Source organism: Jaculus jaculus, chromosome 5 (genome assembly GCF_020740685.1).
Source record: "Jaculus jaculus isolate mJacJac1 chromosome 5, mJacJac1.mat.Y.cur, whole genome shotgun sequence".
NCBI lineage: Eukaryota > Metazoa > Chordata > Mammalia > Rodentia > Dipodidae > Jaculus > Jaculus jaculus.
The window spans coordinates 11,000,391-11,026,104 of record NC_059106.1 but is presented as its reverse complement, the minus strand read 5'-3'; the positions used below and the strand labels follow the sequence as shown (position 1 = coordinate 11,026,104).

At 50.2% G+C, this 25,714-nt stretch overlaps 2 protein-coding genes across 9 annotated transcripts in view; one reads left to right on the top strand and one right to left on the bottom strand.

The window, feature by feature from the left end:
• Nucleotides 1-16,160, bottom strand: part of Map3k21 (mitogen-activated protein kinase kinase kinase 21) — a 43,175-nt gene extending 27,015 nt beyond the window's left edge. Inside the window, exon 1 of the mRNA XM_004659635.2 lies at nucleotides 15,458-16,160. Coding sequence (XP_004659692.2) covers nucleotides 15,458-16,160 — 703 coding nt within the window. The remainder of the gene's footprint in view (nucleotides 1-15,457) is intronic.
• Nucleotides 16,161-23,263: 7,103 nt separating this feature from the next.
• The window catches only part of Pcnx2 (pecanex 2), a 200,038-nt gene continuing 197,587 nt past the window's right edge, over nucleotides 23,264-25,714 (top strand). For all 8 annotated transcript variants that reach the window (XM_045150737.1, XM_004659700.2, XM_045150741.1 and 5 more), the window contains exon 1: nucleotides 23,264-23,416. In XM_045150737.1, the coding sequence (XP_045006672.1) occupies nucleotides 23,264-23,416 (153 nt within the window). The remainder of the gene's footprint in view (nucleotides 23,417-25,714) is intronic.

The window sequence follows — 25,714 nt, the reverse complement described above, 5'->3', positions numbered from 1 at the left end:
ATATGAGAGAAAACAACAACAACGCTGATTTCTTTGAAAAAATTCTTTCCTAATCAAAGTGAAGCATCTCTCCCACTAAATACATTAGAGACCATTGCAATCAATTATGTATTAACACAACTCATCAGTCATTGCCTTCTGCTGGGTCCCCAACATGCTCTGAGACTTTAGCTCACCAAGATGGCTGGTGAGAAATCATTGCTTTACACGAGCTAGAAGTAGAGCCTTCAGAGGAGCCATCGGCCCAGGCCCCTGCCTCTGGATTCTTGGCAGCTCCTGGGCCCAGAGCTCACACCAGCTACGTGTGTCCCCAGCCCACCTAACTCCACAGCTACCATCTACCTGCTTCTAGACCTTACCCCAGGCCCCTCCTCCCACTCTACCCCTGCCTTTAGGTAGCTTCCAGACCCCCCAACTGATTTCTCCTCACCTGGATCCTGTGGAATTGTCGCTTGGTTTCCCAGGATGTCTGCAATGTGCTGGACCCTGCTAACTGCTCTGATCTGATCTCTGTTTTCTTTTCTTTCTTTATTGCGTGTGCATGTGTAAGTATGTATGTTGTACATGCATGTATGCGTTCACAACTGTGAATGTGCATGTGGAGGCTAGAAGTTGCTATCAGGTGTCTTCATCAGTGAGTCTCCATCTTCATGTATTTGTATTTTTATCTATTGGACAGAGAAAGAAAGAAGCAAAGAGAAAGAGAGGCAGATAGAGAATGGGCGCACCAGGGCCTCCAGCCACTGCAAACAAATCCAGACGCATGCGCCTCCTTGTGCTTCTGGCTTACATGGGCCCTGGGGAATTGAACCTGGGTCCTTTGGCTTTGCAGGCAGGCACCTTAACGGCTAAGCCATCTCTCCAGCACTCCATCTTCATTTTTGAGACAGGTCCTCTCACTGAATTGAGAGCTTACCAATCTGGCTAGACTAGTTAGCCAGTAAGCCCCACTGATTCCCTGTCTGTGCCTCCCCAGGGCTAGGGTTCCAGATATGTACTGCCGCACCCAGCTTTGACGTGGGTCCTGTGATCAGGACTCAGGCCCCATGCTTGTGTACTAAGTACTTCACCCACAAAACCATCTCCTCAGCCCTTCTTCTTTTCTCTTCTTGGTCCGCCCCCCACCGAGGTAGGGTCTCACTCTAGCCCAGGCTGACCTGGAATTCACTCTGTAGTCTCAGGGTGGCCTCGAACTCACGGAGATCCTCCTACCTAAAGGCGTGTGCTGCCATGCCCGGCTTGTTGTTTGGTTTTGAGACAGGGTCTTACAGTGTAGCTTAAGAAGTCTGGCCCTAAACTCACAGCAATCCTCCTGCCTCAGCTTTCTGAATGCTAGGATTAGAGGTGTGGCCCACCATGCTGCCCCAAGAACCATAGTATCTTCATCTTTTAGACCTGTGAGCAAATTACCAGCCCAGGCAGCAACTATATGAACCTCAAAGCCAAGTCCAGAAGCCATCTTGCTCCCGTGCGACATTGCAGGTGAGGCATTACAGGGCCTCACTGCACCGGTGGCTGCCAGGCTCAAGGAGAAGGTCTTATTTGCAATGGAACACAGAAAACTTCCCCGGACCATGGTGGTGGCAGAACCAGGAAAATCAACATCTATCAAGAGCTGGGCATGAGGGTGTAAATGTAATTCTACTATTGGGAGGCTGAGGCAGAAGGAGCACCATGAATTTGAGGTCAGCCTGAATTACATAGCAAGTACCACTCTATCCACGGCTACATAGCAAGACACTGTCTTTAAAAACCCAAAATAATGGGCTGGAGAGATGGCTTAGGGGTCAAGGTGCTTGCCTGAGAAATCTAAAGATTCAGATTTGATTCCCCATGTAAGTCAACTGTGCAAGGTGGTGCATGTATCTGGAAGCTCTCTCTCTCTCTCTCTCTCCCTTCTCCATCTGCCTCTTTCTCTAATAAATAAATAAATAATGAAAAAAATCCAAATGAAAAAGCAAATATCCTTCAGGACTCCTCCAGAGCGTGCTCTCAGAAGCGAACTTCACTCCTGCACGTCAGCCATAGGTATTTAATTATATATGACAATCTACGGCTCCTTCATAGATAGAAAAGCCGAGGCACAGCGACATGGAGTTATGCGGAGGGCGCAGGGCTCGGGATGAGAGAAGCTCGGCAGGGCAGCCCGCAAGGCCCAGGTCTGCACAGGATCCACAGATGCTCTCTCTTCTCTGGGAACTGCTCTGCTCGGAGATGCCCAGGCACCTTCATTTTCGCTCCCCGCTGCAGGTAGATCTAAGAGCAGGCAGAGTGCACAGCCCGTGGGGGACACGCGGGCATGCCGGGCTGAGTCCGCTCTTTGCCCACCTTCCGACGGGCGGTTCTTTGCCCGACCTCTGACACATGACAATACCTGCAGCTTCAGGTTGGTGAGCATCAAGGAACACTTAGAACAGAACCCAGGACACGCAAAGCATACCGCAGGGACCACATGCATGCAGGCGCACACACATGCATGTACACACATGCATGTATACAGGCTTCCAGGCACATGCAGTCATATTCACACACACTCACACACATGTGTGTACACACACTATGCTCAATGGGTTTAAAGTTTATAAATGTCTCCAAATCACTGCGACAGGCTTCAGGAAATCCTGTATTTTTTTTTTTTTTTGCAAGACTTGTGTGCATCATACAGTTGAATATTTACAATAATAGAGAGTCACAATCATTCAAACAATTGGAGACAGTCAACGCTAGGCTTAAGCAAATGCGGAGGGAGGCGGGGAAGATGACTTTAGGAGTTGAATGTGCTTGCTCGCAAAACCTACTGGCCTGTGTTTAGTTCTCAAACCCCCCATGTAAGCTGGTACACAAAGTGGCAGAGGCATCTGTTGTTGGCAAGTGGCCTTGGTGTGCAAATCCCTACTAATTAAAAAATTAAAAATAAATGATGGCTGGACATTATGGTGCATGCCTTTAATCCCAGCACTCCAGAGGCAGAGGTAAGAGGATTGCTATAAGTCTGAGGCCAGCCAGAGACTACATAGTAAATTCCAGGTCAGCCTGGGCTAGAGCGAGACCCTGCCTCGAAAAACCAAAATAAAATAAAATTTAAAAAGCAAAACCAAAAATGACATAGACCAAAACAGTAATATTAAATGAATGAATGAATGAATGAATGAATGAATGAGGAGGACTTGAGCAGGCACTTACTGGGTACAGGCAATTGATATTGATTACGGACACTGTTGTGTTCTAACATTTCTGTTCCCTCGTGATCCTGTGACTATGAGATTTAGGCAGGAAGATCCTCTGTGTCATTCCTACACTCAGGAGAGATGATGATGAGGCCAGGGACCTACAAGCCCTGGCTGCCACGGAGCAGCAAGATAATATGTCATCACCTTTCCTACCCCAAGTCACACAGGGGCAATGCAGGAAGAGAGAGGGGACAAACAGGGCCTTAGGCTGAAGGGAATAAAGCCCTTCTTCTGTCTGGAATAGCACTTATGCTTCTGTCCATCTACACGTGCCCACTACAAGGCACAAGTTCCTTATGAAGATCTCCAGGGCATCCCAGTGAGCTCCAGACCAACGAGAGACGGCCTGAGGGGACTCAGATCATCTGAGCAGATTCCTTTGCACTCAAGTAGCTAGCTGACTGGGGTCACGAACATCTGTATCCCAAGTCCGGGGGCTCCGAAAATGGTAACCTCTGGACTCAAAGGCTTCATCTTGGGGAAACAGGTGATAAAGTGACAGAGGGGGACACACAACAGTCTCCTCTGGCCTGTGCATGAGGCACCACATCTAACCATGTATGTGCATACACCACACACACACACACACACACACACACACACACACACACACACCAGCCATACACATGGAAACAAGAGAGGTGAATGACATCTACGGCTGTCCTCTGGACTCCAAACACACATGCACACATCTGCACTTGTATTTACAGCACACACACACACACACACACACACACACACACACACACAAGAGATTCAGACTCTGCATACTTTTAATCAGATACACTTTTCTGCAATGGATGCTGAGACAGAAGCAATTTTATTAGTTTCTTTATTAGCTGGCATTTTCCCCTTCCCATCTCATTAACTGCACTTTCAAGCAATCATCTTTCCTGCTGTCAAAAGACCCCCATCTGGCTTGCAGGCCTGCACAAGCCTGCTGCAGAGGCTTCTTCCACACGAGATCCCCTCATTTCATGGGCTAGGAAGGATATAACACGCAGACAAGAAGGCAGTGTGCTTTCAATGTGAAATGTCCCTCACAAATGCACATGTTTGAGCATTAGGTCTCCAGCTGGTAGTGCTGTTTGGAAGCTTGTGGAACATTTAGGAAGTAGATTCTCACTGAAGGAAGGGGTCACATGAGGGTTCACAGCCATCATCCACTTTCCGTTCGCTCTCTGCTTCCTGATCCAATGTGACCAGCTACCGCACACTCCGGCCCCACCATGATGAACTGTATTCCCTCAATCTATAATCCCAAACAAATCCTTCCTCCCCGTTGCAGTCAGGTTAGCATTGCTGGCAGAAATCACCAACCAAGAGCAGCTTGTGGGGGAAAAAAGATTTATTTTGGCTTATAGGCTTGAGGGGAAAGTCTATGTCGGCAGGGGAAAACGACAGCATGAGCAGAGGGTGGACATCACCTCCTGGTCAACATCACATGGACAACAGGAAGAGGAGAGTGTGCCAAACACTGGCATGGGGACACTGGCTATCACACCCATAAGCCCCCCAAAACACACTGCCTCCAGGAGGCATTAACTCCCAAATCTCCATCAGCTGGGAACCTGGCATTCAGAACACCTGAGTTTATGGGGGACACCTGAATCCAACCACCACATTCCCGTAAGTGTTTGGTCACAGCAACAAGGAAGGTACTGAATAGAGAAGACGTGAAGGGTGGGAGCTGCTGACAACAATCCTCCAAACATTCCTTTCCCAGACATACGGCTGACTGCCCTGGAAACGGGAAGGCCAGTGTATGGGCTCCACACCAGGAAACAGACAGAAAGAGAGAATGAATGAACCAAGACCCAGCAAGTAGCAAACTAGCCTTCCTCGTTAGCACATGGGATGGCAGCCTGAGGCACCAGTGGACAGAAGGTCCATATGGGGTCCAAAGTCCCCCAGCAACTTGCAGACACACGCCAGACCAACAGGAAACAAGCTGAAGTAACACCTCAGTGCCAACTGCTCAGCGCTCCATGAAAGGCCCATTGTTTGGGATTCTGTTTCAGACTGGCATGGCAGAATTCCTGAAATTCCTTATCTTTTGGGCAGTGTGACTGAAACCAAAATTACTGGCAAAATCACAGTGGGTAATAGCTCAGGCCTCCTGCCAGGTTTCTGGTAAGCACACTTGGGTAGGCCTGACTTCCGCTTCCGGCCCTTGAAGCAGGAAAGCTGCCGATGCCCATCAGACACACAAAGCAGCCGGGTCAGTGCAGTCAGCTCCACGTCCCTGGGATGAGCATCCAAACCAGGCACAGCTTACAGCAGGAAGGGGTTATTTCAAACTTACAGAGCCAGGGAGGTGGCAGAAGAGGCGGCTTCCAGACATGCAAGCAGAGAGAAATAACCAGCCAGCCAGCAAAGACCAAAAGCAACGGCAGGAAAACCAGCAGCAAAGAGCAGGCCCACCAGAGCTCAGACTGCTCTGCACACCTTTGGGCTGGAAATCAGACTCACCCCCAAACATCCCTCAGGCCTGGACCCCAGGATCCATTCCCAGTGACACCTCCTCCAGCCAGACAGCTGGAGGTCCAAGTTACAAGCTTTATAAAAACACCTAATGGGCTGGAGATGGCTTAGTGGTTAAGATGCTTGCCTGCAACAGCCAAAGGACCAAGGTGACTCTTCAGATCCCACATTAGCCAGACCAAGGTTTGATTCCCCAGAACCCGCATAAGCCAGATACACAAGGCGGTGCATGCATCTGGAGTTCATTTGCAGAGGCTGGAGTCCCTGGTGCACCCATTCTCTCTCTCTCTCAAATAAAATAAATAAAAATATGGGTAGAGAAATGGCTAAGCAGTTAAGGTGCTTGCCTGTGAAGCCTAAGGGTCCAGGTTTTATTCCCCAAGGCCCTCATAAACCAGATGCACATGGTGGTGCATGCATCTGGAGTTCATTTGCAGTGGCTAGTGGCCCTGGTGTACATTCTCTCTCTTTCTTTGGAATAGATAAATAAAAATAAAGTATTTTTAAAAAGTAATTAGAACATACCCACTACTCTATTTTCTCGAACATTTATGGCCTTATTGCATCTAAATTCCATTCGATGAGTCAAATGTTTTTATCAAATGGATTTCAATTAATATTTAACTAAGAATGTATTATCAAAGGAGAATGGAGGGAGACCCAAGACAGCAAGTGGGCAAAGTGGGAGAATATGTTAACAGGCGCCATTGCTCTCGGTCTAGGGTGAAAAGGTAAATTTCCACCCTGTACATGGAATAAAATGTGACTGTCCCAAGGTACCACGCAGCAGTGGCATTTCTCCTGGTTTCCCCAGTCCACTTCCCACCTCTCCCATAGCCGTGGGAGAAAGTTCAGACATCCTGGCCTTCAAGTCTGTTCCCAATGCCCTGAATGCTCTTACCAGCTCTCTCTTCTACTCCTCAAATGAACATCCTCATCCCTACAATTTTGTGATCTAAAGGAATTGCCAAAAAATATGGCACCACCTCTCTGTATTCCCACCTCCGAGTCAATTTATTGTCCCCCAAAAGCCAGTCCAGGAACGGCAGACTCCTTGTCAGGGACCAGGAGTCACCCAGAGTCATCACCTATGGGGTGGCAGCCCCACCCTGCTCCGATACTGGAGGAGACCATAAAGACCCCCTTCTCGGGGCCTTTCCTTGAACCTGACTGGAAGTTCCTTCACTTCTAAGATGCTGCACAATACCCCTCTCCAAGTCAGAGAGTCAGAAAATCTCCAGGGAGTGTGAAAAAACAAACCGTGATTTTAAAAAGGAGGCTTTGGTCATAAAGGAGCAGCAATTTACGTCGGAGTGACGCGGTTTTGTCTTTCCTCCCTTGCAGTGCAATGCTAACGGCTGACCACACATCATCTTCCCCTCCAGCACGGTCCACGCACACAGTGCCAATGCAGACACCCTTGCAGTGCTGGGCAGTACTCTTCCTTCCCACGCACCCCGTGGGTGCTTTCCCTTTCCGCCACGCCTGACTCAGGGAGCTCAGGAAACACTGCACTTGTATGCCAGTAGTTAGCCAACTGCCTTGGGAGGCTCAAAATGTGGAGCTACTGGCAATTAATTGCTGCTTGGAGAGTGGCAGTCATTTTCTTCGGTGGTGCAGCCACCGGTAAGCTGCCCACGATTCAGGAAATAACCAACTCCCCATTCCTACTTACGCAAGTGACCCTAATTAACCTCAGCAAGTCATAAAAAAAATGACAGGAAAGTAGGAGAGTGAACTAGGGGGGAGGAATAGGGAGAGTAGAATGGGGATTAAAAAAGGATAATAGAGGCAAATATGCTCAAAATGTATTATATACATGCATGAAGCTGTCAAAGACATAAATAAAATAGAAACAGGAAATGTAAAGGGGCACTAGGGTTCCCAGAAAGTTCTTTAGCCCCAAACCCTAGGTCTGTTTCTAATTTTAACAAAAGAATTGAATAAAAAAGAAGACTAAGCTGGGTGAGGTGGTGCATGCCTTTGATTCCAGCACTTGGGAGGCAGAGGTAGGAGGACTGCTGTGAGTTCAAGGCCACCCTGAGATGACAGTGAATTCCAGGTCAGCCTGGGCTACAGTGAGACCCTATCTCGAAAAACAAAACAAAAAAACAGTAGACTGAGAAGGATAATTATTAAATTATTATATTTATTGAGGGAAGTACAGAGCCAAGGAAAACCACCCACGTGGTTAGAGATCCCACATGGAGAGCATGGGGAAAAAAGAGTGGAAAGAAAAGAGAAAAGAAAGTTTAAGGAGCTCCTAGCATGTGGGGAGCTGGAGGGGATAAAGGTGCTCATGGAGGGAGTAAGGGCTGGGGGGCGGGGGGTGGGGGCCACCCAGCCCAGGCCCAGCAGAGGGAAGAACTCACCCACAGCTGGAAGTTCCTAAGTGGTCAGAGGCCTGCCCTCCCCTTGCAAAGGTATTTATGACCTTGTGGCGGGCTGTCTTCTGGCTCAGGTGAACCAGAGGGACAGCTCGTTGGTTAGGGCTAGGGACTATCTCAGGAAGAGGCTAGCCTGGACACCAAGTTCCAGGGGGCTGAACTTGATCAAGCAAAATCTTTAAATTCTATGAAAGACCTCCCTCCCAGGAGGGAGGTTGTTTGTGGAAAAACAGGTCTAAGGAACTAGGCACGAGATAAGAAGTCAGGTCATCTTTGATTTCTAGCAGGGGCAGACTTTCCTGCGCTTTTCACCTTCAGGGGTCCAGTCACCCTAACTCTACCCCCTCTCAGAAACAAACTGCCCCCTACAAAACTATGGTGACTCTCCAAGAGAATAACTGTGTCTACAGGATTAGAAATCAAGGCAACGTACATACTGTTTGCGGTCACACAGCTCGTAGAGGGTGATATGAACATAGCCAACTCAGGTCCGAGTTACACTAGAGTCATTGCTCTGACCATTTACTGCAGGGGCCTGGTAAAGTGGGATGCCTACACGTGAGCAAGAGGAGATGCCTTTCCTCTACGTCACCTTGATGAACTTTCTAAGCCTACAAAAAGACCCACGGGTACAGTCAGTGTGCACAATCCAGAGCTAAGCAACTGCCCTGCTAACAATGATTCAAAAAGCAAGAAGTGGTGTGTACACGTGTGTCAGTGTGTGTGCACGCATGCCGGTGTGTGTGCAGAGGCACACAGTATGCACTGGAGGTCAGAGGATGACTTTTGGATCAGCTGCTTCCCTTTGAGGCAGTTTCTCTTGCTGAATTCCTGTTCTGCTGTTGTTCTTTTCCTGTGTTCCTCACAAGCTTCCAGAAAATTCTCCTGCCTCCACCTCCCACCTTGTGCCAGTGTGCTGGGATTACAGAAGCCCACTAGGGTTCCTGGCTTTATCCACAGAGCCAGCCCCCCAACCCTATTCCTGAACATCCAAGTATAACTATAGCTGGGGAATGTGGGGCCCCTTTATGACTGCATTTTTGTCTAGAAAGTGGGTCAAAGGCACGTTTACATCCGTGCCCATAAGGGTCTCTGCAAAGCTACTTCCGTGAAGCCAGAACAACCAGCAGCTTCAAGATGAAGACAAGTTCATTGCCACAAATGTTCCTGGCTGATGACAGCTGACTTCATTGCTGCCCAAATCACAAGTATGAGTGGTTGTAACATGTTATTTGATGACCACCTTTGCTATAATTTTATCAAACAGTTCCTTTATTTGCATTACACAATGGAAAAGCTAGACAAACAAAAACATTCCCTTCACATCTGTCTCAGCAAAAGCACTAAGTTGCCCTTCATAAAAATAAAGCTTTAGGGCTGGAGATAATGGTTTAGCAGTTAAAGCGCTTGCCTGTGAAACCTAAGGACCCAGGTTTGACTCTCCAGATCCCAGGTAAGTCAGATGCACAGGTTGATGCATGTGCAAGGTCACACATGCTCACAAGGTGGCGCACACAGCTGGAGTTCTATTATAGTGGCTGAAGGCTCTGGTGTGCCAATTCTCTCTCTCTATCTGTCTCTCTCACGCTCTTTCTTGTTATCACTCTTGCTTTCTCTTGGTTAAAAAAAAAGGCCAGTCTGCTGTGCTTGCCTCAAAAAAATTAAAAATATATGACTTTACATTTATTCATAGACTACAGTTATAAATAATAAAGTAAATTGATAATTTTTCCCAATAGGGTAAACTGAAATGGATCAACGAAGCTTAATCATTGACAAAAAAGATAAAAGCCACTGGGCATGAAAGCTCACGCCTGTAATCTCAACACTGAGGCAAGAGGATCTCAATTTTGAGGCCATTCTGGGCTACATCAAAAATATGAGGCAGGGCTGGAGAGATGGCTTAGCGGTTAAGCACTTGCCTGTGAAGCCTAAGGACCCCGGTTCAAGGCTCGGTTCCCCAGGTCCCACGTTAGCCAGATGCACAAGGGGGCGCACGTGTCTGGAGTTCGTTTGCAGAGGCTGGAAGCCCTGGCGTGCCCATTCTCTCTCTCTCCCTCTCTCTGTCTTTCTCTCTGTGTCTATCGCTCTCAAATAAATAAATAAAAATTTAAAAAAAATATGAGGCAATGCTAAGCTATTAGTGAGACATGATCTCTCTTATTTTTACTTATTTATTATATTTCTTAAGACTATTTGTTTTTTTTTGTTTTGGTTTTTTTTTTTTTTTTTTTTTTTTTTGGTTTTTTGAGGTAGGGTCTCACTCTGGTCCAGGCTGACCTGGAATTAACTCTGTAGTCTCAGGGTGGCTTTGAACTCACGGCGATCCTCCTACCTCTGCCTCCCGAGTGCTGGGATTAAAGACATGCGCCACCACGCCCGGCTTATTTATTTGTTTATTTAAGAGGAGAGAATAACCACACCAGGGCCTCTTGCTGATGCAAACAAACTCCAGACCCATATGCCACTTTGTGCATCTAGCTTTACATGGATACTGGAGAATCAAATCCAGGCCAGCAGGCTTTGCTGTCTCAAAATAAAAAATAAAGACATGAGAGCTATAAAGTTCCATTACTTGGGGCTCCACTTCTCATGAACGCTTATCTTCCCCTTTATGAGTAACAAAGGTTCAGGGCTGGAGACTGCCCAATGGTTAGGTATACTTCCTGTTCAAGTATGAGGGCTGGACCATGGTAACGGTTGTCCTAACTACTACACTGTATGTGTGACGCATATAAATCCTGCAGCAGGACACTTTCATGGGACAACTGCAACAGCCTCCACTCATTCCACCCTACTCTCTTCTGCTCACTGGCTAGTCATTAAAAACATGAGTCAGAAGCTGGGTGTGGTGGTGCGCCCCTTAATCCCAGGACTAAGGAGGCAAGAGTTCAAGGCCCTCCTGAAACTACATAGTAAATTCCAAGTCAGCCTGGACTAGTGAGACCTTGTCTTGAAAAAAAAAAAAAGAGTCAGTGTTGGGAACGTAGCTCAGTGGTAGAGAAGGGCTTGCTTAGCTTTTCCAGCCCCTGCACTGTGGGAAAAAAAATAGGATTTAAACAGACACACACACACACACACACACACACACACACAGAGCAAAAACAGCCGGGTATGGTGGTGCATGCCTTTAATCCCAGCACTCAGGAGGCACAGGTAGGAGGATCGCTGTGAGTTCGAGGCCACTCTGAGACTACATAGTGAATTCCAGGTCAGCCTGGGTTAGAGTGAGACCTTACCTTGAAAAAACAAACAAACCAAAAAAAAAAAAAAAAAAAAAAGCCCAGAAGATCAGAAGATAGGCACAAAATGCTCTGAAATTCTCAGGCAGAGGGCACTCAGAGTGGCCATGAGCCCAGAGGTGTGACCCATGAACATGTAGCCTTGTACACTCCATCCAGATTCCGGCCTCCCCAGCCAGCCCCACTCCCCCAGTATATCAGGCTCGTGTCTGCTTCTTCTGCCTCTGCTCTGTGCTGGGCTGGGCCCCTTTCTGAGAGCAGCTCTGCACAGCCACCTGGTCTGAGACAGTTCTACCCACCCCACATCCCTCTCCCTCTCCCTCTCCCTGGCTTGCACTTCTTGACAGGCATGCCACCAGCATGAGCCGGACGAGCGATGGTCCATGCTTGCCGGACTGTGACCTGGCTCATCTTTCAAGCTGCTGTCATCAGTCAGAAAGGACAAAAGTGATTTCAGTCGTACAACCTATCTGCTACTGTTTGATCACAGACCTGTCACCAACACACGATCAAACTGAACGACGAGAGGAAGCCTGCCAAGAGGACTAGAACGTTTTGACAAGTTCAAACGTTTGTTTGAAACACTAATTTCCACTGATCTGGCTGCCAGTCATCTTCTGCGGGCCGTGTGATGAGAGCCAACTTGCGGAGTGAAAACAAGACTCAGTGTTGACTGTTCAACTGTTCAAGTCCTGTTGACGGTGCCGTTAACTCCTCACCCCCGTCAGCAAACAGATTAAACAAAGCCAGCTCAGACCTGGTGCCTGCGCCCTCAGAAGTCACAGCAAGATGTCTGCCTTCATGTATCAAAGGGAATTCCAAAACGTCTCCCTTTACTCACTAAGCAAACGGAGCAGCGAGGATAGAGCCATTGCACCAACTGACACGGTGACAAATAAATACTTGACCAGGTGAGTGCCTAGCCAATTATGTTATTTAAAGAGTGACACTTTTATTTTTTTTGTGAGACTAGATCTCATATAGCTGGTACTCACTATGTAGTCTAGGATGACCTTGAACTTCTGATTCTTTTATATCTACTTTCAAGATGCAAGGGGGACAGGTGTGCACTACCACACCTGGTTGGTATGGCACTGGAGATCAAGCCCAGAGCTCCGTGAATGCTCACGAGTGCTCTGCCCTGGAGTGTATAATGCAAATCTTGCCTGTCATTGGAGATATTAAAAATGCCCCAGGAAGCTTGGTTACTTATATTGAGCATGAGAGTTTCGCAAAAATGAAGTTGCAGATGGAGTCCTGAACCCATGATACCTGCTACATAGACGGCAGTCTATACAATATAAGTTTTTCTGGTATCAACAGAAGTCATTTGACAAGTTGTATCATATTTTTTTTTTTAGTATTAGTTGTTTTTTTTAAAGTTCATACTTTAAGGGCTGCAGAGATGGCTTCACAGTTAAGCGCTTGCCTGTGAAGCCTAAGGACCACTGTTTGAGGCTTGATTCCCCAGGACCCACGTTAGCCAGATGCACAAGGGGGTGCACGCATCTGGAGTTCTTCACTGGCTGGAGGCCCTGATGTGCCCATTCTCTCTCTATCTGTCTCTTCCTCTCTGTCTCTCTGAAATAAATAAATAAAAATTTTAAAAGGGAGAAAAACAAATTTAAAAAAAGTTCATACTTTAAGTATGCAGTTTGCCAAACTGTAATGAGGTATCCCGTTCCCTCCTTTGCTTCACAAACACCTCCTAATGCTCTGCCTCCTGAACTGAACGTGTTGTATGGTCCTCAAAGTCACTAAACCAAGCAAAGCTGGGTTAAAAAAAAAAAAAAAGCAAAAGCAGTTAGTTGCATGCAGGCCTCGAACTTGTTGGTCCAGGATGGACGCATCTCCAGGTGTCTGCCGTGCTTTGGTGATCTGCCAGGTTTCCTATGCTGGCAAAGGCCACTGAGGGTGACACTGGAGCTGGGCTGGCTCGGAGGGCACTCAGCACACAGGCTCACAGGGCTCACGAGATGGGGCTCAGCGGGGTACGAGGCACACAGAGCTGTGCGTTCTGAGGCAGCAGGCTGCATATTTCTCTCAATGCAAGCATACTTTCAGAAAGAAACACAACTTGGTAGTGAAGTCCACACAGCTTGAAGTTTTCAGAAAAGCAGAAAATCACAGACGTCTTTAGTATAACATCGGCTGAAAACAAACAACTCCGGAGTCCTTTAGACCCTGTCTACGGAAGTGCGATGAGGACACACTACCTACGCTTCTCCGTGTTCCCAGACTTGCTCCCACCACTGAAACAGCTGAGACCTGAACGATGAGAGGCTGAGGACCACGTATCTGGGCAGGGAAGACGGCTCAGTGGGCAAAATGCTGACCATGCAAGCACGGGGACCTAAGTTCCCATCCCTAGAGTCCAGGTAACCATGCTGAGTGTGGGGGTGAGCACCTGTCACCCCAGTGCGGGGGGGGGGGCAGAGACAGGAGGGTTTCCAGGGTTCGCCAGCTAGCGAGTGTAACCGATTCAGTGAATTCTGGGTTCAGAGAGAGAGAGTCCTTGTCTCATAAAAATAACATGGAGAACGATAAACCTCGACTTCGGGCCTGCACACATATACAAGAGTGCAGGAAGTACACACGAACACACGTACACGAGAAAAAGAAGGTAACACGTACCAACACAACAAATATAGCATTTCTTCGAGCTACTGTCTTTCCGCCCCTGGCGGTCACTGCTGCCTTCCCAGCCAGCTCCCGTCCTGGGTAGTTTCTTTAAGGGCATATAGATGTGGCTGCCGCATCCTTTGATACCGCAAGAGATTTCATTTTCTTTCAGGCCAGCACTTGCTGCCATTCAAAGTTCTGATGAAGGCCATCCTGACTGCGGTGAGATGAAATCTCAGGGTGGTTTTCATTTGCATTTCTCTGATGACTAAAGACGTTGAACTTCTCCTTAAGTGTGTAATGGCCATTCACATTTCTGCCTTTGAGAATTCTCTGTTCAATTCTCTAGTCCATTCTTTGACTGGGTTGTTTGTTTTTTGTTTTTTTTTTTCAATAGCAACGTCAAACAGTAACCCCCAGCAAAGTGTAGTGGGCTTTGCAGTTCGGCCATTTGTCATTCCTTTGTTGACAAGTGGGAAATCCACTCTGATTTACACACAAGTAACTGATACAGGCCACATCTTTCCGAGGTTCAGTACCGGTGAAAAGGACGGTGCACTTGTTTTCGTAACCCAAAAGGGCCCAAGGACGTAAATGCTTGTTTGCGGACAGCCCACCAAACCCTTAATAAACTAACACTTCATGCACAAAGACACCTGAATGACAAGTCTTTGGAAAAGCCCGAAGACGTGAAGCCATATTCAAATGAGGGAATTGGGGAGCTGGAGGTGTAGCTCAATGGTACAGCACCTGCTTAGCATGCATGTAGCTCTGAGTTCCCCAGCAAGTACCTCACAGCGGTGGGGTGGGTAGCTACCTCAACAACGCATTTGTAAAGTGGACAGAGAGAGAGAGAGAGGGAGAGAGAGAGAGAGAGAGGGAGAGAGAGAGAGAGAGAGAGGGAGAGAGAGTTTGATGAAAGCCACTAATTGTGCAGATTTGTCACCAGGGTCTGGGAACCCACCTGAGGCCTAAGCTGTCAACAGCCTATGCAAATGAGTTACACTGACATACAACAAAAATACAATTTCTCGGGGCCGGAGAGCTGTCTCAGTGGTTAAGGTACTTATCTACAAAGCCTACAAAAATAGGTTTGATTCCCCAGTACCCAAGTAAAGCCACATGGACAAGGTGGCCCATTTGTCTGGAGTTTGTTTGCAGTGGCTAGAGGCCCTGGCGTGCCCACTCTCTTTCTCAAATAAATGAAAAATGGTCACTTCCAGGGTACATAAATAAATAAAATGACTAAATAAATAAAAATACCATGTCTCTACTCCCTTTTATGGTACATAAAGGCCAAACCATTCCCTGGCCCCAGATAATTACAAGTATTAGACCTATAAGCGAATCCGGTCCGCCCACTTTTAAAAAGTGGCAGTTAAGTCAGGGTAAGGGCTGCCAGCGGCCGCCCAGCAAGGAGCCAGGGCTTGGCCCTGAGAAGGAGATTGCCCTGGCACCGGGTCGGGAGCCATCGTCCTGAGACGCCACTCACCGTTGCTGGACTTGAGGTCGCGGTGCAGGATGGGCACGGCGGCCTCCTCGTGCAGGTAGAGCATGCCGCGCGCGATCTGCACCGCCCAGTTGACGAGCACGCGCGGGGGGATGCGGCGCGGCCCGGGGCCGGGCCCGGGGGCGGCGGCGGCCAGCGCGCGGTTGAGCGCCCCGCCGCGCGCGAACTCCAGCACGAGGCAGAGGTGCGGGGGCCGCAGGCACACGGCCCGCAGCTCCAGGATGTTGGGGTGCCGCAGCCTGGCGAAGAGCCGCGCCTCGCGCCGCACGCTCTCCACCGCCGCCGCCGCGTCCTGCTCGGGGTCCCCGCGCGCCGCCTTCACCGCCACCTCCTGGCCCTGCCACGTGGCGCGGTACACCTGCCCGAAGCCGCCCGCGCCGATCAGCTCCTTCAGCTCCAGCAGCTCGAAGTCCACGTGCACCGGGGAGCCGGGCCGCGGCGCGGGCGAGGGCGGGCGGCACGGCGCCGCCGACCCGGCGGGGGAGAGGCCCAGGCACCGCGGCCCCCGGCGGCTCCTCTGCTCCTCGGGGTCGCCCGGCGCCGCGCCCGTGTCCCCGGAGCGCACGTCCACCTGCCCGCGCGCCTCGTGGTCGCAGAGCGCTGCCCACAGCCCCGAGGACGCCGGGCCACCCCGGCTAGGGGAGCGCCGCCCGTCCGCCGGCCCCTCGGCGCCCCGCAGGGCCATGGAGCCGTCCGCGGAGACCCGGCGCCCCCTCAGCCTCCCCGGCCCCCGCGGGCGCGCATCGCCGTCCGGGCCTTCCCGGACTCGTCGGGCGCGGAGAGCGGCAACGCGACCGCTACGGAAGTCACGCCCACCGCCCGAGGCCCCGGGCCTCGGTCGCCGACCCAGCCTGGCCGCCCGTGCCGCACGGTCCCCGCGGCGGCTGCAGGCGCCCCATGGTGGCGCAGGGCCCGAGGCGGCGGGCACGCACTGGCCCGGGGACGCCTTCGGCGCCCCGCCTCCCGGAGCACCTCTCCAGCCAGGTCCTTTACCCCGGGGCCTACCCCGCCCCCTCCAGGTTCCTTCGTCCCCTCCCAGGTCCCACAGCCCAGATCCGTGCGTCCAGCCCAGTGGCCGTCCTGCCTTCCTAGTCAGCTAACCCCACCCAGCTGCCCGTCTCTCCCTCTCCCTCCCCATCCCTTAGCTCCAGCATCCGTCCCGCCCTTCCAGGTTTTTTAGCCCTTGGGACGCGCCCAGAACCCGGTCATTTCCCGTCCCTAGGGCCAGGCGCGCTCTCAGCACGTCCATAATTTCTCTACTGGACCATCCTCCTAGGCCCGCCCCGCCTCTCCAGGTTCCTTAGTCTGCCTGGATCCTCCCAGCAGGTACATTAACCCCTCCCGGCGACGTCCTCCTGGGTCCGCCCCTCTGGTCCGCATCCATCTCCACCCTGCTCCGGGACCCTCCAGGCAGCCTCTCTCTGTCCCGAGCGTACCACACCTTCGCGGCATCCAGGTCCATCAACCCTGCCCGGGCCCATCAGAGCCCGGGACACTGCCCGCATCCTAGAAGGACCCACCCTTTCCAAGTCCCTGGGACAGCCCCGCACCCTCCGCTGCCCTCCAGGGTGCAGGTCCCGCCCCCTGGGCCGCTTGCGTCTCTGGGGAGGAGGAGGAGTTGGAGGAGGAGGGCGGTGCTCACCTAGCAAGAAAAGGGAGCCAGCCAAGGGCCACAGAGTTGTGAGAAGAGTTTTAAACCAAGGGAGCTGAGGGCTGGGGTGCATTTCTGGAGAGGACGGGCTGGGGAGGGACGGGACAGCTCAGAATCCGGGCCTGGCATGCCTGGTTGTTATTCGGTTGCAGCTTGGAAAGTCTCCTGATTCTTGGTGACAGCGCAAAACAGCAGCTCGGGCTTCCCGAGGTCTGTCAGCGTGTATCTGCTCTGTTTTGATGCCAGGGGAACCTCATGTCCCCAGTGCACACGCGACGCTTCTGTGTAGGGTATAGGATGCATGGACGACCCCTGGGAGAAGTTGCCAAGTTACTCTGACAAAATCTAAAGCTGAGCTGGAGAGACGGCCCAGCGGTTAAAAGGGGCTTACTTTCAAAGCCTGTCTGCCCAAGTTCAATGCCCCAGTACCCATGTAAAGCCAGACCTCAGAGGGCGAAGCAGAGAAGGATTTTACTATAGAGCCTAAGAGTGGGAAAGAAGGCAGAGCTGTAAGACAGGAGTGAGTCCCCAGTGAGTATTGGGCCTGGTGACTCCCATGGGAGTCTTTTATGGAAATTTACTGGTTGGACCTGAGCTGGTCAGTCCAGTTCCCATGCCAGGTGACCAGACTTTTTTTTTTTTCCGGTTTTTAGGAAAGGGAGCAATCATCCAGGAAAGAGAATAATCTTTACATTTCTAGAAAGTGGAACTCTTCTGATATGTCTGGCCTTCCACCAAGGAGACGGCTGGGAGGACTCCTATAGAGAAAAAGAGATAAATAATAATAAATTCCCCCCTTACAGGATCAAGGGCATTTTTTTGCTCTTAGCCACTTTGAGTTTATTTTGGGGCCTCTACAAGCCCTAAGCTGCCTTGATTAAATGTAAAGGGCAGTAATGCTCAAATAGTAGTTCTTGGTAATAATATTCCTGTGTGTGTGCATGTGTCTGTGTGTTGTTGGTGCTGTTGTTTCTGAGACAAGGGTCTTGTCATGTAGCCCAGGCTAGCCTTGTACTCACTCTGTAGCTCAGGCAGGCCTGGAACTCCTGGCAGTTCTCTGACCTTAACCTCCTGAGTGTTGGGATACAAGTGTGAGCCAGCTCACCAGCATCTGGTGTGGTCTTTTCACAGTCAGACTTTCCAGCTTTTTTTTTTTTCTTTCTACTGACAGTAATGAAATTAAGACTCACTAAAAATGAGTCACGCTGAAAAAGGTCATCAAAGTGGTAGGTTGGCTCACGGACGGAGCAAAATCATGAGGATGGGAATCCACTGAGATGTACAAAATACCACTGGGGCTGTCTAGGATGGATGTTTTGGAATGGAAAGGTGGCAGGATGGGTTGGATTTAGACTGCATAACAACGCCATGTACCCAGGCTGGCTTTGAACTCCTGATCCTCCTGTCCTAGCCCTGCCGAGTGCTGAGATTATAGGCATACAGAGCAATTCCTGGCTTGAGGTTGGTTTCTTCAGTGTTTGTTCCGGAAGGGAAACCAGTCCTTTAACACTTTGAGTGTTCCTGTGATTTATGATGGCTGCACCTGTTAACTTGTCCCCGCAGTGAGGTGTGGTTTGTGGACGTAGAGATCCCGAGGCCAACAATGTCAACACTGTTTTACAATTACACCCCACTCTACTTCTCTGTGTTTTCTAGAAAGTATTTTATTTATTTATTTATTTGACAGAGAGGGGAGAGAGAAAGAGGGGGAGAGAGAGAGAAAGAGATAAGGGGAGAGCAAAAGCCAGGGCTTCCAGCCATTGCAAATGAACTCTAGATGCATGTGCCACCATGTGCATCTGACCTATGTGGGCCCTGTGGAACTGAACCTTGGTCCTTAGGCTTCACAGGCAAGTGTCTTAACCACTAAGCCATCTCTCCAGCCATCACCTGTGTTTTTCATTGATGGTGCAAAGAGCTACAGTGAATCCACAGACCAAGACAGTGGCTCCAGCTTCAACATCCTCCCTTCCTCCTTCCTTCTCCTTCCTTTCCCTCTTTCCTTCTTTTCTTAGATTTTTGGCAGAGTGTCTCATGTAGCTCTGCTGGCCTCACACTGTGTCGCTGAGGCTGGCCTTACACTCCTGACCCTCTTGCCTCTTGCTCCAGAGAGTGGGATTGCACGTGTGTGCCGCCTCCCCCTCCCCCACACTTGGAATCTGATACCTACTGTGTCAGTCTAGAAGGGTGACCGGAAAGATGGGTCAGGAATGGCTAAGGGCAGCAGGGCGAACAGGCGCAGTGCGGATACTCCCAAGGGGCAGTGGCCTCCTGCAGACAGGAGAGACAAAAGCTTGAAGAAGAGGAGGGATCTGGGCAAGAAATTCAGGAAAGCAAGTGTCACAACGGAGTGTTTAACTGCTGAAGGCCCAGCTCAGAGTTGTTGTAGGGTGACAATAAGTGTGGGGTAGCAGCTGGTTGTTTTCTAGTGCCTGTGAGAGTGTAAATTGGCCCCTTTTCTTGCCTTTGTGCCCTGACTCCTTTTTCACACAACAACGGGGGTGACAGTGGCGTTGCTACCGCAGTGAGTGGACAGGCATCTACTGGTAGGTGGCAGCGTTTTGAAAACACTGCCAGGTGACTGTTGGCTCCCGACTCTCAGCTGGCTCTCGGCCAGAGACGAGTAATCACGAGTTGTAGAGTTTCCACATCTTTAATCACTGGGCCAGGCTGGACCTCTGCCTATCAGAGCCCCAAGTTACAGATTACAGCCAGGGCTGGTAAAACGGACAATGGCTCGCTTCATCGACTAGTGCCGTAGTGCGAGAGCTGAGCGGTTCCAGAAAGCCAAGGTCATGTTTCTACCCTTGAAGAAACCCGTTCTGAAGTAAAACTCCTGAGCCCATGACCTTGCGCCTGAGACAGGGACGTTGCCCTTCTACGTTCACTCTCCATTCCATTACTGCTGCCCTATCGATAGAGTCTTATTTACAGTTTACTCATGTCTTTTCGAATATAATGAGTGATTCTTCACAACCTGCTACAAATGCTAACCCAAGGTCACAGAACACAAAGATGAGAGAGAGCGAGAAACTTAAGGCGACCTACCACAATCATAATGAATGACCAGAGAAACGGGCTGTTGATACTTGCTTTGTTTTTAGTCACATGCTCAATGCCAATTAACTTTTCTACTCTCTACAGGTTTAGTGGCAGGGCCTTCTTACCATATTCTCAATGAAAAGGATGGTTTTCCTGCACATTGGTCTACTAGAGGGATAGTGCTGGAACTTTCTTAAAGTAGACCAGATGAAACAAAAGTCAATTTCACAGCACAGGCCTCTTTGGAGACACTGAGCTTTTGTCTCAGCCCTCTGTGTTCACTTTATTTATACTTGAGAACGGGGTGGGGAGATGCCTCACCATTAAGTGTGCTTCTTTGCAAAGCTTGCCGGCCAGGGTTCAATTCCCCAGCAACCACATAAAGCCTGATGCACAAAGCGGTACAGGAGGCCCTGTGACCATTCTCTCTCTCTCACCCTCCCGCCTTCCCTCCCTCCCTTCCTCTCTGTTAAATAGCTTGCGTCTCCATGGTTCCAACCTGAAGTCTGTGCTGTTCTCTTGTGTTGATTTTTGTACACTGTGTAAGGAAGTTTCTGCAATACTTCTGATCGCATGTGCTGCGGTGGCAAACATGCCCTGACATTTGGTGGTTTAACTGTGTAAAATCTGCATCTGGCCATGCAGATTTTCTCCTCATGCTCAGAGACCAGCCCTGGTGATGTCTTCCAGCACCACAGCTCTGCTGCACATGCCACGGCCAGCTGAGGACCCAGACAACGCCAGAAACTGACCTTGTCAGGCCTGACACCGCCACCCTCCTGTTGATGCCCCAGAACCCAGGCCCACCACGTCCACTAACTCAGAGGCTCTGGGAGGTGGTGGCTCCACGTTCTCTGGGAAGAAGGAGACAGGCTTGGCGAGCAGCTGCCTTTCCTCCGTGCATGGTTGCTGGCATAATCATTTGTGGACATCTTTTTTTTAATTTTAATTTTTTACTTTTTGTTTTTTTCAAGGTAAAGTCTCACTCTAGCCCAAACTGACCTGGAATTCACGACGTAGTCTCAGACTGACCTCAAACTCACAGTGATCCTCCAACCGCAGCCTCCCCAGTGCTGGGATTAAAGGTGTGTGCCACCCATGCCGGGGTCTGTGGACATCTTTAGGTAACGGTTTTGTCATTTTGTATCTGAATAATATTGATGTAGTATGTCTTTATTATTTTCTATGTGTTGTATAATTTTTATTTTTATCTCCTTTTTTTTTCCTTCAAATAATTGTTTGGCCTTAGCCCCAAAGTTCTTGTTGTGGAACTGGGGATTGTACCTGAAAGCCTCTCCCATGCAAATGAAAGCCCGAATGCACACTAGACACATGCACACAGTAGCAACGCAGACAGAATGCACACGACCTTCGTGAACAGACGAGAAAAATGAGCTTTCCGGAACGTAGAATTTACTAAGTGAATCCTTCCTTGCTTGGCAGGACCCAGGGTGCGCTTAACTTCTCTTCTCGCCACCGCTCTGCTGCCCCCTAGTGCCCAACATGCACCGTGTCCGCTCTGCTTTCCCTCTCACATCCTTCCTCCGCTTCCTCTTCAGATCTCTCTCCACTCCCCTCCACGCTTCCTCCTTCCTGGTGTAATAAGCAACAATTTCCACTTTAAACTTATTTGAATCAAAACATCTGGGGAATGTATGTTGAGCAAAGAGTTTGCAATCTACACCTGGAGTACCAACAGAGTTAACGCTGTGAAAATGGCTACATTACCCAAAGTGACCTGCAGATTCAGTGTAGTGCGCATCGGAATACCAGTGACATTCTTCTCTGAGCTTGAGAAAACAATTCCTCTGGAAACAGGAGCAGGAAAGTGCCAAACACCAGCAAGAGGAGCTGGTTATAACACCCATAAGCCCTTCCCCAACATTACACTGCATCCAGGAGGATCCAATTCCCCAATTGCCACCAGCTTGGGACATAGCATTTAGAACACATACATTTTTGGGGAACAAGTTTATCACACCACCACACAGTCCAACATGTCAGGGAGGGTATGACAGCCAGAGTGGCTGTCTGATGGAGGGTGTCCAGAGTGTCAGATCTCCACATGCGAGCAGACAAGATGTAGAGAATCAGATGGGAACCAGAAATGGACATTACCTTCAAGATCCATCCCTAGGGACCCAAGTGTTCAAACACAGGAGCCGGTGATGGGCATTTCACACTCACACCATAACAACCATTACTCCTCCCTTTCCAAAACCCACTCTTGGAAGAGCATTCAAAGTGTACCTCCTAAAGATGGCCAAATACATATCAGCGTGGAGCTTACTAGAAAATTCTACCCGGTGGCGTTTCCATTAAACAGTAGAGAAAAACTAAAAACTAGTGATTAGTCCCACTGGTGATTCTGAGGCTAGCCTAGCCACATAGTAGAGTTACAGGCCAGCCTAGGCTACAAAGTGAGACCCTGTCTCAGCAATTAATATAATACAAGTTGCTAATTGAGTCTCCTAAAATTATTCCATGAATGCCATTTTCCACCGCTATGTATCAAGTTGAATAATTGGGGTGGAGGAGAAAAAGTCAGGGCCGAAATGTGCTCAAGAGGAAGAGCAAAGATGGTCAGAGGCCCTGGTTTGGAGCCGGCGGAGGACACTGACTGAAGGTGTGCAGACAGGGCTCAAGGAGGTTGTGTTGTGAGGCAGGGTCTTGAAGTTGGGCAAATCTTTTGTTATAGGTGGGGGACAGAGAGAGGGAGAGACCAAGGAGTATCCTGTTCTGTGCTTCCAGCTCTTGTACGCCCTCTTGGGAGGATGAGGGAGAAGGGCACTGGGGTCCTCAGATAGGAAGAGCCTGAGAGTTGTCTCAGCCCTGGGCGGGCTCGGGGCGGAGCCGCAGGCGCATCCTTGCGCCGCTGCCGTAGAGCACGATGGGAAAATCCTTCCTCCCGCGGACATGGCGCCCACCTGCCCGGCCGCAGCAGCAGGCGCCGGCGCCGCGCCCCGGGGGTTTGAGCGGAGAAGCAGCTGGAGCGTCGGCCGTGGCGGAGGCGGCGGGGACGGCGGCGGAGGTGCGGTCTGCGCGCGCGGGTGCTGAGCCCCGGACACGCGTGAGCCCGGCCGGGCGCCGCCGGCATGGCGTCCCCGCTGCTGCAGCTGCTCCTCCAGGGCGTGTGGGCCGCGCTCACCGGCGGCTGGTACCACGACCCCGAGCACAGCAAGTTCACCAACAGCTGCCACCTGTACCTGTGGCTGTTTCTGCTGCTGCTGCCGCTGGCCCTGCACCTGGTGAGTCCCCCGGGCGGGGGAGGGAGGGGTGTAGAGAGAGGTGGAAATGTGGAAGAGGAGGAAGAGGAAGAAGAAGGGAAGGAGGTTGGAGGGAGAAGATCAGGGGAAGGTTGTGGAGGAGGAAGGGGAGCAGGAAGAAAGTAAGAAGATGGGGAGGAGGTGGGAGTCACGGAGGAGGCCTGGGGTGGGAGGGGAGCAGTCGTTAAGAAGCCAGACCAGAGGGCATCAGGGATTTGGGGCAGAGATCCTGAAGGGCACCTGGGATTTCTAAACAGAAAGGAATAGAAAAGACTTTGGGGGCTCATTAAGAATCCATGCTGATGTCAGGATGAGTCAGTCTCTGCCTGTGTCTGGGGAAGGACTGCCTAGTCGGAGCCCCACCTTAGGGCTCGGACTGGTTGGTTTGGGACAGTATTTGATATAAGCAGTGGCGTCTGATAGCGAAAGGCAATCGGAGGTGTCGCCAAGCGTCCCCGTTTTAGCTGTGCACAGTTTCCTGGCTCTCTTCTGTTTTGCTTCGGGAAGGCAAGTTCAAAGATCAGTTAGTTGCCTCACAGTTTCCACACCACTGGGAACAGAAGTTCCTAAAACAGTCCCGTCATGCATAATAAATGTCGTGTTCCTTATGCCGAAGCAGTGAGCCAGCACCTCCTTGGGTCTGCCCGCCTTAGTTGGCTTGTGGTGAGGGTTTGCTGGATAGTGGCGCTGGTGACCTTGGGTCGGATAAAGGCATATAATTAAAACCATGGTGAACAGCATTTGTAAAAAACTTGGTGTGCTGAGAGCTGCTTTCGATATCTGTTGAAGTCAGTGTGTGGTTATGTTCTCCCCCATAAGAGTCCTCAGTGAGTCCGCATGGCTGACGTCCGAATCTGACATTCGAGATAGACAGTGGCTTGGGGCCTCTGTTCTCCCTGAGGACAAGCTGCCTACATCCATCGTCTGCCTCTTCTCTGACCTTGGAGGGAGTCACTGACTCTGCCGTTTCATTTTCTCATCTGTAATGAGAGAAAGTAGTGCAGGTGTGCAGGGTTGCCAGTGGGACTAAACAGCGGAGTGTGTGTGACCATGTGTCCGGCGCCGGCCTGCCTGGCCTCAGTGCTGGCTTCCAGTTCTGTCCTGAGACTTTCTAGTCGGTCAGCCCGATGTGGGCCCTACCAAGACGTCAGCTTTCTTGTAAAAATGCAAAAGGATCACATTGCAGGAAAATGATATGAAATTGGGTATGAGAAGGATTTCTGTCAGAAGCTTCTTGGAGGCTCCTCAACACATGCACGTTTCCTCTTTCAGTGATTTTATTTTTGCATATGTGTGTGCATACGTGTTTGTATGTATATATTTGTGTGTGCATGCATGAGGAGGCTAGAAGTTGACATCTGGGGTCTTCCCCAATCTCTCTCCACCTTATTGATTTAAAAAAAATGTCTTTATGTATTTATTTATAAGGGGAGATAGAGAGTGAAGAGACAGAGAAGAGAAAGGAGAGCATGGGCACACTGTGGCCTCTTGACACTACAGACACATTTTTTTGTGCTTCTGGCTTTGTGAAGTTAGTTACTGAGGAATCAAATCTGAGCCAACAGACTTTGCAAGCAAGAGCCTTAAGCTGCTGAGCCATCTTCCCAACCCACTGCCACCCTATTCCTTTTGAGACAGGGTCCTTAGCTGAATTTGCCCATTCGGCTAGACCAGCAGGCCAGCAAGCGCTAGGGATATGCCTGTCTCTACCTCCTCACTGCTGGGATTACAGACATTCACCACCACGTTCAGAATTTTCATGGGTAGGGGGGGATCGGAACTCATGCTTGCACAGAAAGCTCTTTATACACGGCACCATCTCCCTAACCCCTACTTGGGTGATTTTTTTTTCATTTTTATTATTTTTTATTTTATTATTTTTTTTGAGGTAGGCTGTCACTCTATTCCACGCTGACCTGGAACTCACTCTGTAGTCTCAGGGTGGCCTCAAACTCATGGCGAACCTTCCATCTCTGCCTTCCAAGTGCTGAGATTAAGGTGGTGTGCCACCACGCCCGGCTCTTGGGTGATTTTGTATGTTGTTTTCTGTTAGTCTGTGGGCCTCTGCCTAGAAGGGTGCTGAACAGAGTCTTGAGGACCAAGAGCCTGGGTTCTTATCCTACTTCTGCAGCCTGTAAGTTGGGTGAGCAGAGGCAAGAGTCCACCCCCCCCCCCACCCACCAGCTCCAGCTTCTGGACAGTCACAGCAGGGTGAAGCTGTCGTTCCCCCACAGGGTGCATGTGGATGCCCAGCGAGGGCATGGACAGAGCTGCTTCTCA